The 17,500-nt window shown below is 49.7% G+C and overlaps 2 protein-coding genes across 2 annotated transcripts in view; one reads left to right on the top strand and one right to left on the bottom strand.

The window, feature by feature from the left end:
- The window catches only part of LOC139760935 (uncharacterized), a 277,100-nt gene that overhangs the window by 149,936 nt on the left and 109,664 nt on the right, over positions 1 to 17,500 (bottom strand). The window lies entirely within an intron of this gene.
- The window catches only part of LOC139760928 (uncharacterized), a 46,108-nt gene that overhangs the window by 22,586 nt on the left and 6,022 nt on the right, over positions 1 to 17,500 (top strand). The window contains exon 2 of the mRNA XM_071684708.1: positions 6,069 to 6,367. Coding sequence (XP_071540809.1) covers positions 6,326 to 6,367 — 42 coding nt within the window. The 5' untranslated portion in view covers positions 6,069 to 6,325. The remainder of the gene's footprint in view (positions 1 to 6,068; positions 6,368 to 17,500) is intronic.

The raw sequence follows: 17,500 nt of genomic DNA, 5'->3' as shown, positions 1-17,500 counted from the left end.
AGTGTCAAATGCTTTCTGGCACTCTATGAATATGCAGTCAACCCAGCCATCTCTTTACCCGAAAATGAAGTAAACTTTCTCACAAAAGTCTTGATTTCGTTACACATGCCCTATTACCACAGCCCTGTAATATCTCACTTAGTTTCATCTTTGCAAGTGAACGTCATTTGCACCCCACCTTTTTTTTTGAGAGGGGAGGACGTTAAAGATTACAGTCCATATTGATACTGGTCTGTAGGTCAATGTAATTTCGCAATCTCCTTTCTTAGAGATAGGCATGACATCTGCTCTCTTCCATTCCTGTAGCACTCTACCGTCTTCCAGGCATTTTCTGTTTCGCAATATTTCAAGCGGTCGGTCAAGTTCTTCTCTACATTCCTTTAGCAAATATGGAGATGCTTCATCAGGGCCAAGCCATTTATGAGGGTCAAGACCCTTCCAAAGCCCGCTCAGGTGTCTTGTAATATGTTTTATAGATTTCCAAGTCCTTCAACCTCCTCCTACCTCACTGGTCTTCAGGCTATAGTCTGTTCCAATATCATTTCTGAACTTGCTCAGGCCATCGCATGTTTTCTTCAACGTTCCTTCTCTCAGAATCTAAATGCCTGGCTAGCTGCTATTTAACCTACAGTTTACTCCTGGCGAAGTAGTGGAAAACCTTTGGATTTACCCCCGTCTTGTCCGCAATATTTCCCTGTTTTATCCACGATTTTTCTTTTTCTCAATATTTCTCTCGTATTTCTTCATTTCATTATTACATCATCTCCTTACTTTCCATTTATACTTTTTGAATGTTGGTTGGCTATTGTGTCTCCTGTATCTTCTCCACATTATATTCCAATGTTCGTTTTTTTTCATCTTATGTATCTTTCACCAGCCCATATCTCTCTCTTTTCAGAGCTTTTCTCTCTATTGACTACCAGAGGTGCCCATGCTCTAGCCACAGCATCGTAGATTTCACAGAACCTTCCATAACAATGATCTATCTTGTGGTTAAGGAACATTATTACCTGATTCAGGTTCTCAAAGACACTGTGTAACTCAGTGTAGTTCCCACTGTTGTATCTCGTCTTTGAGCTTAGCTTCCTCTCTGGGGTCCTCTCTGGGGTCCTTAGGTCTAATCTCCTTTTACTCCTTCACTAACTACGTAATCAAACCCAAGCATTACATGATCACTTGTCTCAATTAGCGCATTACACCAGGTATGTCTGATTTCCACAGTACTGTATGTAAAGATGGCGTATGAGCCTCTCTGCTTGTGATGTACTCAATAATACGCAGGGAAATTCTCCAATATATCTCCAGGACTCTTTATCTCCACGATAATGATTTTCTGTCCGTCTGTCTCTTTATAATTGAAATCTCCCATGAGGGAGACCTCTACCATCTGTGAGGAGTGCGTGTCTCGCTGCACCATCTTCATTCCTCCCTCACTGTCACCCTCAACTTGTTGCTCTGGTTCATTACATTTCCGATGGCGATTGTACATCACCTCCATCTCTACGTAAACCTCGTAAATCTATCTTTCCCGTTATGTTTGACTGTGTGTGTGTGTGTGTGTGTGTGTGTGTGTGTGTGTGTAGCTAAGGGCACACTTGACGGAGGGACGGGGGGGGGGGGAGCAAGGGCGTATCCAACCGTCCACCCAACATGACTCAGGCAACACGACCATGTAATCACTGATGGTCAACCGCGCGTGCGTGGTGTGAGCTGGCAACACAACAAAGTCATCTGTGTAATCCTTTTCTTTTTTTTTCGTACTGTGATCGTCGACCTGGTCCACGTTACGACCTGACCCGGACAACCTCGGGTGAGAACGAGAAGAGAAAGAGAGGAAGAAAGTAGAAGCTAGCCAGGGATCGGCAGGTGACGAGACGAAGAGGCAAAGGCGGGAAGAAGTAACTCTTCTGAACTGTTCGTGTCTCATGCCTTGAAGTCCCTGAACACGACGGGTACGACCCTTCAGTACAACGGCACGACCCTAGAGCAAGAGTGTTAGACCCTAGAGCACGACTGAACCACCCTAGAGCACGACGGTACGACCCCTGGGTACGATGGCCTGGCCCTCAACGGGCCATAACAAATCCCAGGTCATAACCCCGTCAGGGACTTATCGTGGTGGTCAAGAGATGGAAACATCTGAGGCTCGAGTCGCTTCAAACTTCCTGCTGCTGCTGCAGGTGACGACTACTGCCGGAGGTGACGACTACTGCCGGAGGTGACGACTACTGCCGGAGGTGACGACGACTGCCGGAGGTGACGACGACTGCCGGAGGTGACGACTACTGCCAAAGGTGACGACTACTGCCGGAGGTGACGACTACTGCCGGAGGTGACGACGACTGCCGGAGGTGACGACTACTGCCAAAGGTGACGACTACTGCCGGAGGTGACGACTACTGCCGGAGGTGACGACTACTGCCGGAGGTGACGACTACTGCCGGAGGTGACGACCACTGCCAAAGGTGACTTCTACTGCCGGAGGTGACGACTACTGCCGGAGGTGACGACTACTGCCGGAGGTGACGACCACTGCCAAAGGTGACGACTACTGCCGGAGGTGACGACTACTGCCGGAGGTGACGACTACTGCCGGAGGTGACGACTACTGCCGGAGGTGACGACCACTGCCAAAGGTGACGACTACTGCCGGAGGTGACGACTACTGCCGGAGGTGATGACGACTGCCGGAGGTGACGACTACTGCCGGAGGTGCCGACTACTGCCGGAGGCGACGACGAAGGGCCATCCCCAAAACACACCTGTTTGAGTTCTACCAACTCGGGGCATCTGATGACTGACACATCACGGAGTCATTTCAACCAAATGCATCTCAATCCAGCTCTCGACAACCAGAACTCGAGTGTGGCACGACGGTCATCTCATGCATTCTCATCTACAGGGGAAAGAGGCTAAGTACTCTCGAATAAGCAGCGTGAGGCTGGTATCACGTTACGTGTTGATATCCTGGATCACATCCTTACCCTAGTACTGAAGCGATTACGGAAAAAGAGATATATTTACACTAACTGGCGTCGCTAGTGAGAAACGCCTTTACATGCAGAACACACACCGGATTCGCTCCGCGGCAAGCGGGTAAATGGCTGTGTCTTCGGGAGTTTAAGTCTCGTCCTCTTGCAATTTATATCGTCTTTTCTCCCCAGAAATGTACCCAGATTTCCGCCACTTGTGCTGGGTGACCGCGGGAGGGAGGGTCTGAGGGGGGGACAGTGTTTGATACGGCGTCTAGGAAGTACTGAGCGAGTGTCGACTTGCTGGTGTTGAGGTTGTAGCGAGTGTCGACATGCTGGCGTTGAGGTTGTAGCGAGTGTCGACATGCTGGCGTTGAGGTTGTAGCGAGTGTCGACATGCTGGCGTTGAGGTTGTAGCGAGTGTCGACATGCTGGCGTTGAGGTTGTAGCGAGTGTCGACTTGCTGGTGTTGAGGTTGTAGCGAGTGTCGACATTCTAGCGTCAATGATGTTGCGGGTGTCGACACGCTAGCGTCGAGGACTTAGCGAGTATGAACACGCCAGCGTCGAGGACTCAGTGAGTATGAACACGCCAGCGTCGAGGACTTAGCGAGTATGTACACGCCAGCGTCGAGGACTCAGCGAGTATGAACACGCCAACGTCGAGGACTTGGCGAGTATGAACACGCCAGCGTCGAGGACTTAGCGAATATGAACACGCCAGCGTCGAGGACTTAGCGAGTATGAACACGCCAGCGTCGAGGACTTAGCGAGTATGAACACGCCAGCGTCGTGGACTTAGCGAGTATGAACACGCCAGCGTCGAGGACTTAGCGAGTATGAACACGCCAGCGTCGAGGATGTAGCGAGTGTCGACATGCAAGCATCGAGGCCTCAGTAAGCGTTGACGTGCCAGCGTCGAGAACACAGCGGGTGTCGACACGCCAGCGTCCGTCGACAAACGAACATGGGGCGAAAGACTGTGATATGATCGCCAACAGAAAACGGGAGACCGGCGCACCGCGATAATATGACATTATAGACCGGATGTTGGGCAGGTCATTAACTTCGTCATGATTAAGTGTGACCTGAGCAGGTCTGGTGATCAGGTGAGCAACACCTGTCATGCCCAGCGGAAAGTTACCCGACCAGGTTGCGGGGCGTCACAAGACAAAACATATACGTAATGTTTTGGTACAATGGTCGTGGGAGGCGGTATGAGGCGTAAACAGACACGAACGTACGAGACATGAAACTTGAGCACATCTAGAACACTTTAACCCTGCAGCATTATCCATTAGGGTAACACACACACACACACACACACACACACACACACACACACACACACACATATATATATATATATATATATATATATATATATATATATATATATATATATATATAACACTTTAACACTTGCCTCCCGCCGCCGCCAGGATCACCACCTGAGCTGGAGGAGGTTAGAGACCTCAGCCCCAGCTGCCACATCCGTCACCAAGTAACCCCAGTACAGCCACCACCACCTGGCCTCCTCAGACCGACCCTCTTGACCACGGAAGAGGGTGACGCGTTCAACCCAGTGTTGGTAACGGTGGTAAGGCAGGTGCGGCCCACAACGCAGACGAGAAGTTGTCACTTGCTGCTCACGTCTTGGTCATGCAGGGTGAGGTGGGTGTACGTCTGTCTGGTGGGGGTTGTGTTTACGACGAGGTTGGGGTAAAGGGTAGGGGTGGTTGTTGTTTACTGCTTGTCGGGTCGTTTGGCTCGCTGGTTGTTATGGCTTGAGGCCAATCGACTGAGGCGATCATTAAGACCGTCGACGACAAGTTACGCCCACTGATATCTTCCAACACCTTCCTCCGGTGTTGATTATGTGGGGGCCACAGACGCTGTCATTACCCACGTGGCCCAAGCTTGTACAGCCACTACAGTGTGATCATGTTTGTCCAGTGTCGCTTCTGTTTGAGGAGGGGGATGTGCGAGGAGTGGGGGATACACTGCGAAGGAAAGGTAAGCTTTCCGCTGCTCCCTGGGGTCGCTGGTTGGTTAGATAGTGCTGTGGATGTGGTTAAGAAGGTATGAGTTCACAGCCTTATGAGATGAGATTATTTTGGGTGTAGTTTGATTTGTCTGAGCAGGTTGTGAATGTCTGGAGTTGAGGCGCAGCCGGGGAGTCTTTCTATGCTTAATTTTCTGAAGTTCTCTGCTTTCTGTGGTCGTGGCTTTGTTACATTTGCTTTTGAGAAGGTGGATAACCAGACGGGTGAGGCGTAGTTTAGGGTGGAGCGGATTGATAGTTTGTAGAAGACACCAGAGATTAATTTTCTGGGTGTGAGAGAGAGAGAGAGAGAGAGAGAGAGAGAGAGAGAGAGAGAGAGAGAGAGAGAGAGAGAGAGAGAGAGAGAGAGAGAGAGCCCAGGTCCTGGCAGATAATGGATTAACATGGACTGGTGGGCAGCGGTGTGGCATCGAGGCAGGACCCTGGGTGAGGTACTGGCAACACATGAAGTGCATGACCTTCAGCTCTTTAAATTCTAGTCCTTAATTCCCCCTCACCCCCACACCACTCCACCAGGAACACCCTCCTGCAGCCACAGGTCACGCTGGACCCTCCAGTTGTCAGCACTGGTTCCTCTATACTCATACGAGGAGACCAGCTCTACTGTGTGACATCAGACTGTCCTGACCCGAACCAGTGGTGGGGCTGGCTGGTGTACCCCCTGTATGGTGACGTCAGGACCAACACTCCCCCACCACAGGAGACGACCCACACCCTACAACGGCCAGAGCCACCAACCATCCTACACGTCTCTCTCTCATTTTTCATATTAGGGTCATGGAGGCGTTCCTAGACCAACAATGATCATGTTGATCTCTACGTGTACGTGGGGGAGAGTGCACATTACAGCCTGTGAATGTAATGAGCGAGTGTTTACGCTCTTGAAGCTGCCTTTGGACGATCTAAGTCTGCTTTTAAATGCGTGTGTACACGTAAGGATCACTTGTAAGATATAAAAGTTATCTCACCCCCTCCTCCTCCCACCATTGTGTCATACTGTGTTCATAACCATGTTTTCTTATTCATTTACAGAGTAACCCGGAAAATTGCCAAGTGCCCCCTCGATCGTCGCACGCACAAAGAAAACGAACCCGAAACCTGTATACTGTGTACACAACTGCATCATTCTCCTGCTGCGGGCCACACCACCTTACCGGGCGAGACAGGCGAAGAAGACGGAAATCCCCTAAGGACACGGAGGAAATCAGAGCTTACGGAGTGGTGTCGGGTCTCTCCCACACCCCACCCCGGGCAGATCGTGCAGGGATAAGAGAAGGACGGAGGCAGCGATGAGGTCGTCGGTCGCTGTGCCCAGACGGAAGAGACCACAGGTACAAAAACATGTCGTCCCGCCGCATCTGGTGGTTAATGTAAACATACTCTCATACGTCCTGACCCAACTTAACCTACTCCTCCTCCTCCTCATCCTGCCTTGCCTAGGGTGAGAGTATAACAAGGGTAAGAGCATAACAAGGGTGAGAGTATTACAAGGGTGAGAGTATAACGGAATTATATGTCGATGATAAGAGTATGATAGTTATATGTCAATGATAAAGGATATAACGGAATTATATGTCGATGATAAAAGTATGATAGTTATACGTCAATGATAAAGAGTATGATAGAATTATTTCCTAGTGGTAAAAGTATGATATAGAATTATGAACGGGAGCAAAGCACACAGTGTCTGGACCATCGGTTACAGCCAAGACCAGCCAGTGTGACGGTAATTCTCTTTGGAGGAGGAGGAGGAGGAGGAATTCCCTTTGGAGGAGGAGGAGGGGAAACATTGTCTGTATCTAAAATGTTAAGTCAGGAGGCTTTAGGAAGATCTTCATCTCTGGGGTTCATTGTCGGGAAACTTGAGGAGAAATTGGTGGGCGTGCGTGGGGCCACCCACCTCACGACAACCCTGCCCTTGATTACCTTAATACTGGTGTGGGGCGAAGGATGATGGGAGGAGGGTGTGGGGTGGAGTAAAGGGACGTTGAGGAAGAGGGTGTGTGTGTGTGTGTGTGTGTGTGTGTGTGTGTGTGTGTGTGTGTGTGTGTGTGTGGCGGGATCTGGGGGAGGTGGAGGGGAAGGTGATTGAGAACTCTCACGAATAGAAATCGTGGAGGGATTGGATGAATAGATTTATGGATATATTCTTTTTTTCTTTTTTTTCGAGACAGAGAATAGATTTTATCGAGACCGATAAGACGATAGGTTAATGGATACAGGGAGAGAGAGAGAGAGAGAGAGAGAGAGAGAGAGAGAGAGAGAGAGCGCTAGGGGTCGTAGGTCGGGGTCTGCCCACATCAATATCGGTCAACAAATTGAACTGTGATGACATGATGGTTCGACCGACCAGCCAGCCAGGAGGGGGGTCGTCACCAGGGACGACTCCTGGTGTGGACCCGTCCACTGACCTGCCACTACCACCACCAGGTCACGGGCACACACAGGTCTGCTGGGGAACCTGGGACACTTGACCCGGCGGCAACATATGGGCAGGTCCGCTGGAAAGAACCACACCACGTGCGCGGGTCTGCTGGGAAAAAAACCACACCACGTGCGCAGGTCTGCTCTTAAACCAAGAACCACAAAGGCAATAAAGGTGTTCACACCTTCCTAATTATTGCAAATGACGCCTTAATGAGCGTCCCACCGCAGCCACGGTCTTGGTGCTGGCGCTCGGGGGGGGGGGGGGTGTCATGGCGCCCTACCCCCCTCTCCCACCCCCCCACGCGGAAGTAGGCCCCCCCCCCCCGGACCATCCTGGTGGCCGGCCAAACGTAAACAAAGCAAGAGGAAGCAGGCTCCAGGGGGGCGGAGGGGAGGGGGGGTGCGCGCCCTGGAGCAGCCTCGCCCGTGGAGAGCGCGCACGACGTGTGACGCCCCCGCCGTGCCGTCACCGTGAGTGACCACAGAGCATTGTGACGGTGTGACGGGTCACACACACCAGGAACCCGCAGCCGTGATCTTGAATTTAAGGATGCCAGCATTAGAACAGGAGATACATCCACGAGCGATGGATTGACCTCCTCCTCCTCCTCTTCCTGCGTCAGGTGACATACATAAGGCCAGCAGGATAGGCTCATCTCCCCCGACCCCCGCGTGTTGACCCTGGCCACCGGGCGGTGTGAGGCGAAATCAGTGATCTGCGAAATGACTCGAGCACAAGCGCAACGCTGACTTCCGTCTCCAGGAGACCAAGCAACTCCCGCCCATCCGCAAACTCTTGATTAAGGTCATATTACTCCAGGTGATGTGTGGGATAAGGGTGTAATGAGTGAAGGGGAGGGCTGTGGGGGTGGAGGATTTTGCGAGGAAACTTGGGAGTGTGATGAAGAAGAAAGAGTCTAGAAACGAGAGGAAATGTTGGAGGGTAACAGATCTGGGAACCCAAACCAGACATCGCTGGAGCAAGCGCCCTCACCAACAACACTAGAGGGACCATGAGCCCTCACCAACAACACTAGAGGGACCATGAACCCTCACCAACAACACTAGAGGGACCATGAGCCCTCACCAACAACACTAGAGGGACCATGAGCCCTCACCAACAACACTAGAGGGACCATGAGCCCTCACCAACAACACTAGAGGGACCATGAGCCCTCACCAACAACACTAGAGGGACCATGAACCCTCACCAACAACACTAGAGGGACCATGAGCCCTCACCAACAACACTAGAGGGACCATGAGCCCTCACCAACAACACTAGAGGGACCATGAGCCCTCACCAACAACACTGGAATAACCATGAGCCCTCACCAACAACACTACAGGGACCATGAGCCCTCACCAACAACACTGGAGGGACCACGAGCCCTCACCAACAACACTGGAGGGACCATGAGCCCTCACCAGCCTATCACCTACAAACAATGTTGTCGTTAGTCTCATGGTAAAAACATACTGCAATTTGTGCTGTTAGACAAGGGTCGGGAGGGAAAGACATATTGGATGATACCAAAATTCCCAAGGAAAGTGTAATGGAGATATTAGGTTTGTGGTGATGGCCCCTGGTAATGGCAATCCACGCACCATTAGCTCCTGCAACCTCCGGAAGTAAGCCGGTGCACGTATATGTCTGTGTGTATGTATGTACGTATATGTGTGTGTGTGTGTGTGTGTGTGTGTGTGTGTGTGTGTGTGTGTGTGTGATTACTCTTTGTGTGTTGTGGGGAAAGACATTACACTCGTGTTGTCCCGTCTCTTGACTCTCTCTATATGTAGCATAACTTATATTATATATATAATATATATATATATATATATATATATATATATATATATATATATATATATATATATATATATATTATTATTATTGTTATTATTGTTTTATATATACTTAATCGCTGTTTCCCGCGTTAGCGAGGTAGCGCAAGGATACAGACGAAAGAATGGCCCAACCCACCCATATACACATGTATTTACATAAACGCCCACACACGCACATATACATACCTATACATTTCAACGTATACATACATTTACATAAACAGACATATACATACATACACATGTACATATTCATATGCTGCCTTCATTCATACTCGTCGCCACCCCTCCACACATGAGATAGTACTCCCCTCCCCCCGCGCTCGCGTGCGCGAAGTAACGTTAGGAAAAGACAATAAAGGCTACATTCGTTCACACTCAGTCTCTAGCTGTCATGTATAATGCACCGAAACCATAGCTCCCTCTTCACATCCAGGCCCCACAAAACTTTCCATGGTTTGCCCCAGACGCTTCACACGCCCTGGTTCAATCCATTGACAGCAAGTCGACCCCAATGTATCACATCGTTCCAATTCACTATTCCTTGCACGCCTTTCACCCTCCTGTATGTTCAGGCCCCGATCGCTCAAAATCTTTTTCAGTCCATCCTTCCACCTCCAATTTGGTCTCCCACTTCCCCTTGTTCCCTCTACCTCTGACACATATATCCTCTTTGTCAATCTTTCCTCGCTCATTCTCTCCTTGTGACCAAACCATTTCAATACACCCTCCTCTGCTCTCTCAACCACACTCTTTTTATTACCACACATCTCTCTTACCCTTTCATCACTTACTCGAATAAACCACCTCACACAACATATCTCCCTCAAACATTTGATTTCCAACACATCCACCCTCCTCCGCACATCCCTATCTATAGCATATGCCTCACAACCATATACGTTGTTGGAACCCCTATCCCTTCAAACATACCCGTTTTTGCTCTCAAAGAAAACGTTCTCGCTTTCCACACATTTTTCAACGCTCCCAGAACCTTCGCCCCCTCCCCCACCCTGTGACTCACTTCCGCTTCCATGGTTCCATCCGCTGCTAAATCCACTCCCAGATATTTAAAACACTTCACTTCCTCCAATTTTTCTCAATTTGAATTTTTCTCCCAATTAACGTATCCCTCAACCCTACTGAACCTCATAACCTTGATCTTACTCACATTTACTCGCAGCTTTCTTCTTTCACACACTTTGCCAAACTCAGTCACCAACTTCTGCAGTTTCTCACCCGAATCAGCCACCAGCGTTGTATCATCAGCGAACAGCCTGGATGTCGAAAGGGAGCTGTGGTTTCGGTGCATTACACGTGACAGCTAGAGACTGAGTGTGAACGAAAGTGGGTTTTGTTGTCTTTTGCTAGCGCTACCTCGCGTGTACGTGGGGGGATGGGGTGCCATTTCATATGTGGCTGGGTGGCGGCGAGAATGGATGAAGGCAGCATGTATGAATATGCACATCTGTATATATGCATATGTCTGTGTATGTATATGTATGTATACGTTGAAATACATAGGTATGTATATGTGCTCGTGTGGGCGTTTATGCATATACATGTGGGTGGGTTGGGCCATTCTTTCGTCTGTTTCCTTACGCTAACTCGCTAACGCGGGAGACAGCGACAAAGTATAATAAATGAATGAAATGATATATATATATATATATATATATATATATATATATATATATATATAGAGAGAGAGAGAGAGAGAGAGAGAGAGAGAGAGAGAGAGAGAGAGAGTGTATAGTCACCTTTGGCAAGGCTGTAACATTCTTAGGGGAGGAAACAAAGTGAAGACTCGATCAAAGAACCTCCCACTTTAAAGGAGTCCACCCTGCCCCTACTCCTGAGGGCAGCGCAGCCCTGGAGCAGCAGGACACCCCTAGGAAAGGGGTCCTGCGTTAGCAGTCAACGGAAAGTTATGGAAAAAACAATGAAAAATTATGTAGTAGAGTGTGTCACAGAAAATGGAATTGCCTCCCTCTGTATATGCTTGTTTACTTCCTTGTTATATACAGTGTGTGGATGTGTTTCTCGGCCACTTACCCACGCAACGAACCACTGTTCATCCCTTGTGATATTTCTACCAGCTACACCTGGTAATATACCTGTGACTTACACTAGGAAAGAGCATTCTATTTTTTTTTATTTTTCATTTAGGTAAGTTACCCATATGAACTTTAAACTGGTATAACTCAGGTAAATGAGAAAAATGTTGTTCGTCATAATTGTGTACGTATTGTTGTACCTGCGAAATTTGCGAGTGTAAATCGTAATGGGTACTCTATCTAGGAGTTGTGACCTGCAGGTATAGGCATTACATGCAGGTGGGGACATGGCATGTTGTGAGTGTGGACCTGTGACCTGACCTGCAGGTAGGAACATGACACGTAGGTTGTGAGTGTGGAAATGTGACCTGACCTGCAGGTAGGGACATAACAAGTATGTTGTGAGTGTGGACCTGTGACCTGACCTGCAGGTAGGGACATGACAAGTATGTTGTGAGTGTGGACCTGTGACCTGACCTGCAGGTAGGGACATAACAAGTATGTTGTGAGTGTGGACCTGTGACCTGACCTGCAGGTAGGGACAGTGAAAGCACGTTAATCAGTGGGAACTATAGTGTTGTGGTCATAACTTTACACTCCAACACCCAGACATTACCTGAGCTCTATGACCATCCACACACACACACACACACACACACACACACACACACACACACACACACACACACGAGGTCATCGGCCAGGCCACCATGAACCATATTTTTGGCAATTCTGATTTTTGCAGCGTAACGTAAGTAGGAACCACTACCACCTCCCTGGGACTTCCTGTTGCCAACACCAACACCGTAATGACCTCATACCTGCGTCCGGCTTACTGCCACCACCACACTACCACTACTACCACCACTACCACTCTACCACCACATTACTACTACCACCACCACTACTACTACTACCACCACACTACCACTACCACCACTATTACTACCACCATTACTACCACTACCACCACAACTACTACTACTACCATCACACTACCACTACCACCATCACACTACCACTACCACCACTATTACTATCACCACCACCACTACCACTACCCATCACTACTACCACTACCACCATACTACCACTATTACCACCACTACCACTACCACCACACTATCACCACTACCACCACTATTACTATCACTACCACTACCACCACTATTACTATCACTACCACCACTACTACTACCACTGCCATCACTACTACCACTGCCATCACTACTACCACTACCACCATACTACCACTACTACCACCATTACCACCAATCACCACTACCACCACTATCACTATCACTACCACTACCACCACTATTACTATCACTACCACCACTACTACTACCACTACCATCACTACTACCACTACCACCATACTACCACTACTACCACCACTACCACTACCACCACACTATCACCACTACCACTACCACCACTATTGCTATCACTACCACCACACTACTACCACCACTACCACCACTGTTACTACCACTACCACCACTACTACTGCCATTACCACACTACCACTACCACCACACTACCTCTAACACGACACTACTACCACACTACCCCTTCTACCATACTACCACTACTACCGCTACCACCACACTACCACCAATACTACCATACTACCACCACACTACCATTACCACCACACTACCATTACCACCACACTACCACCAATACTACCATACTACCACCACACTACCATTACCACCACACTACCACCAATACTACCATACTACCACCACACTACCATTACCACCACACTACCACTTCCACTCACCCATCACTACTACTACCAACATACGTGTCCTCCCTTCCCCCCACAACCCTGACCTACCGCAACTCTACGTCCGCTAGCGGCATCATTACGACTTCCTCTCTTCAGCGTCGGGTGTAGTGTGTACACGTACACAGAGGGCGGCGCCCTAGCTCCTCCACACAGGACTGGAGGGTCGGCTGCTGGCTGGCCCTTCCTCCTGCCAGGGTAAGACCCCTCTACAGAGTGGGTGGGTGGGTCTCGAACCTCTCACTCGGCGTGTTGCATGACCACAACCCAGCCACCGCAGTAACCCTCCCTCCCTCGCCTCCACCACCTCGACACTCGCCCATTAACATGACCACACCAGCCGCTGGGAGGCGTTAGCCTGACGGACGCGCCCGAGGGATAATTAAACACCAGTTAGCATTTCCAGCGCGACTGCCGTGAAGTATGATCGTGCAGGAGTAATAATAATAATAAGGGGACTCGCTCGAACCACCGCTGGTCTCAAGTCCTCACTGAACGAAGAACCTCTTGGCAAAACACAGTTGCAAATGTCGACTCGAAGTCCCGTTTGACGCGTCGGAAAATCCGCCTTTTGAAATAATGAAAGTTGGGGGGTCGTCATTATTACTACTGGTGGAGGAGGAGAGGGGGAGTATATGAAGCGGCTCTCCACTCCCTCCGCCCGGGGAACTTGTGTGTGTGTGTGTGTGTGTGTGTGTGTGTGTGTGTGTTTGGGGGGGGGGGGGATAAAATTAAGTTTTCTTTTGGGTGAAATCCACGTGTGGTGGAGGAGCGGCCAGGGGTCACCATACCAGGAAGTGTGGTTCGTGCTGGTCTTATGGTGCACCTCACACACCCTCACACCCCCTCACACACACACACACACACACACACACACACACACACACACACACACACACACACACATCCTTCCCACCTCCTCCTCCTCAACAAGGATACAGTGCCGGCCACACCTGTACGTCTTAGTCTGTCGCCCCACACGCCAAAGTCTCCCCTGTTGTTTTCATAGACAAATAACAGAAAAGAAAAAGATAAAATCTAGTTCCTTATACACAGAGGGAAAAATGTGTGTGTCATGTACCACCAACTACGGCTGACCCAGCCCAGCCGGCCTGGCCGGTGCACGCTCGGGAGGTGTCCTGGGGCTGGGGTGTGTGTGGGGGAGGAGGGGAGGAAGAGGTGTCCTGGGGCAGTTCCTGGCCGGTGGGGAGCCAGGACCCGTTACCTGGGACGCGGCCAGGTCACCCTCTCACTACTTCCCCGACTCACAGCTCCAACACGAACGACCTCCACACTGGTGGCCTCCGACAACCTCCATCACCACGGACGACCTCCACCATGGACGGCCTCCTCACTGGTGGCCTCCGACAACCTCCATCACTACGGACGACCTCCGCCATGGACGACCTCCTCACTGGTGGCCTCCGACAACCTCCATCACTACGGACGACCTCCACCATGGACGGCCTCCTCCTCCTCCACCACCAGAAAAGGGGTGCTTTCTTCAGCTCCCTCAGCGCCAGCAGGGAGGTACTCATACTCAAGCCTTCAGGCACCACCACCACCACCAGCAGGAAGGAAGGTACCTTCATCAACCTCCCAGTCACTAGCAGGGAGGTGCAACCATCTGGCCCAGCAGGGTAGGCCAATCCTTGTCAGGTATTACCTCAAGTATTGCCCTTGGGTAACATTCTCCTCCTCACCACTGTGTAGCGAGGCATAAATGCCTCCAAAAAATGATACACTCTTCAACTACGCTCATGTCTCGTGCTGAAGACTCTCGTCCCGGACAGACGTAATCATCGTGGCCTTAAATGATAAACAAAGAAAGATTAAAGTCATCGAGTGGTGAGAGGAAAAAGTTTTTCTGGGGAAGGAGAAAACCCCCGCCTTTTAGAAAGAGCCAGATGGCAGCTCATGGGAAAGGCATGAGAGGGTCGAGTTCGTAAGTTCAGTGTTGCGGGGGAAAGAAACAGACATCGCGACGGCGTGTCTTAGGGTTGGCGAAGACCTCGCACTACTCATGTGACGTAGGTACCTTACAGGGTGTTATACTGACTAGCAATGGGGCTACATAAGCAGCCATTTCTCCAAAGGAGTAACCTAAGTCATACCCAAAGAAGAAGGGAAACAGAGTCAACACTGCCCTGCTGGGTAACTGAGTCAAGTTTCGAGAGTCAGTCTGGGAGAGTTGACGGAGTCGGATTGCTTTAGACATAAACCTTGAGTAAGGGCCGCCACACACACACCCAGTTTTACCCTCAAGTCTCACTTGTCCGGACCAAAATGTTGACCTGTGCGATAACGTCTGTCGGTGACAGAATATTTCCTCTATCACCGACAGATATCGCGCAGGCCAACACATTTTGGCCTACGACACGACTGTGTAGTAAGTTTTCCCATCCACACGTGCTGGATTGACTGTGTGCATTTCTTTTTTTTCTTTTTTTTTGGCTTGCACAGTTTAAACTTGGCGTGAGTTGTGACCCCAGGATGTTGGGATATAACTCTCCCACATGACAGGGCGCTACCCCCATACATGTCAGGGCACTACCCCCATACATGTCAGGGCACTACCCCCATACATGTCAGGGCACTACCCCCATACATGTCAGGGCACTACCCCCATACATGTAGGGCACTACCCCCATACATAACAGGTCACTACCCCCATACATGTACATATCACTTTTTTGCACGACCAGAGAAAAACTGTCCCGAGGTGTATTTTTTCAGCATCAGAAGACGACTCCTAATTTCCCCAGTCACAGATGACCAGGTCCTTGTGACACAGGGAGGCATATCACCGGTGGAACCCGCCTTGGTCGAAGCCATATGGACCATCAGATAAGACAGATGACTGTTGAGACTTGCGATGATCAAGGCTATGGAAGGATTCGAAGACTTTAGAAAATGGTAGAACTCTAAATTGCGAGACGATAGTTGGAAGTGTTGGGACGTCCACCCGTCTTTAGGACAGGCTGGACCAGTGCACATTGGAACGATGGACAGGCTGGACCAATGCACATTGGAACGGTGGACAGGCTGGACCAATGCACACTGGAACGGTGGACAGGCTGAACCAATGCACATTGGAACGGTGGACAGGCTGAACCAATGCACATTGGAACGGTGGACAGGCTGGACCAATGCACACTGGAACGGTGGACAGGCTGAACCAATGCACATTGGAACGGTGGACAGGCTGACCAATGCACATTTCCAAGAAGGTGAGGTGGGACAGTCTGGTGTTTAAGCGGAGGGTAAGAAGATCGCCAAAGAAAGGAGCAAGTTCATAGGCACACTACAGCAAGACATGACCAGGGATGATGTCGTCTGGATGATGCACCCTGCTTGTGTCCTGTGAGAGGAGCGCTTTCTCGATCGCAAGAAAAACAGATGAAGGAGCAAGGACTAACGGGCGGTGCCTGAGGGTGTGAGGGAACGTTAGAGTCATCCGAAATGGGAGTCCGGGGTGGAAAGAAAGCCAGAGGAAAGAATTATAATTACGAATAGATCCAATGCTGGGAGATATTGAGGGGAAAATAGGGGATGTGATGTGAGTAGCGTGGTTCATACTGTGCTGCAGAATATTAGAATGGAATGCGCAAGAGCCTCAGCCTCTACTATCCCTCTGGTGCACGTTGTAAACTCCCGAGAAGAGAAATATTGGCGAACTTAATGAAAATAAGTCAGATCAAGGATCTTGGGAGGGGCTAACACTGCCTTCAAGTGATCCCTCCTTCGCGTTGGCAACAGAGCCAGGCGAAATTCAGAGCTTCCTCGCACCACAGGATGTAAGGTACACAAGTTTGTACGACGCTCTCTCTCATGTTTATATTTAGAGGTTTGTAGTGAAAAACGGGAGGGAAAGAAAACGAAAACAGGAAGTGAAACGAACTGAATAGGTGCGTGTTACACGTAGGGAGGGAAGTGAATAGCGAGGTGCTCAGACCACCTCAGTAACTTAGTTTTCACTGAAGCGGAAAGTTAGACCAGCAATCCTGACACAGAGGGAGTAAGATGGTTCTGAGCACCAGTTTAACACTTACAGTTTAAGCCAACAGTATACTGCCCTGGATAGTTACCGCCCACAGCCTACTATCTACAAGTCTGCTTCTTAGGACAGGTGTGTGTGTGTGTGTGTGTGTGTGTGTGTGTGTGTGTGTGTGTGGGTAGAGGGTAGGTTTTTTTTTTTTTTTTTCAAACTATTCGCCATTTCCCGCGTTAGCGAGGTAGCGTTAAGAACAGAGGACTGGGCCTTTTTTTGGAATATCCTCACCTGGCCCCCTCTGTTCCTTCTTTTGGAAAAAAAAAAAAAAAAAAACGAGAGGGGA

Source organism: Panulirus ornatus, chromosome 3 (genome assembly GCF_036320965.1).
Source record: "Panulirus ornatus isolate Po-2019 chromosome 3, ASM3632096v1, whole genome shotgun sequence".
NCBI lineage: Eukaryota > Metazoa > Arthropoda > Malacostraca > Decapoda > Palinuridae > Panulirus > Panulirus ornatus.
This window is presented reverse-complemented; position numbering and strand designations above follow the sequence as displayed.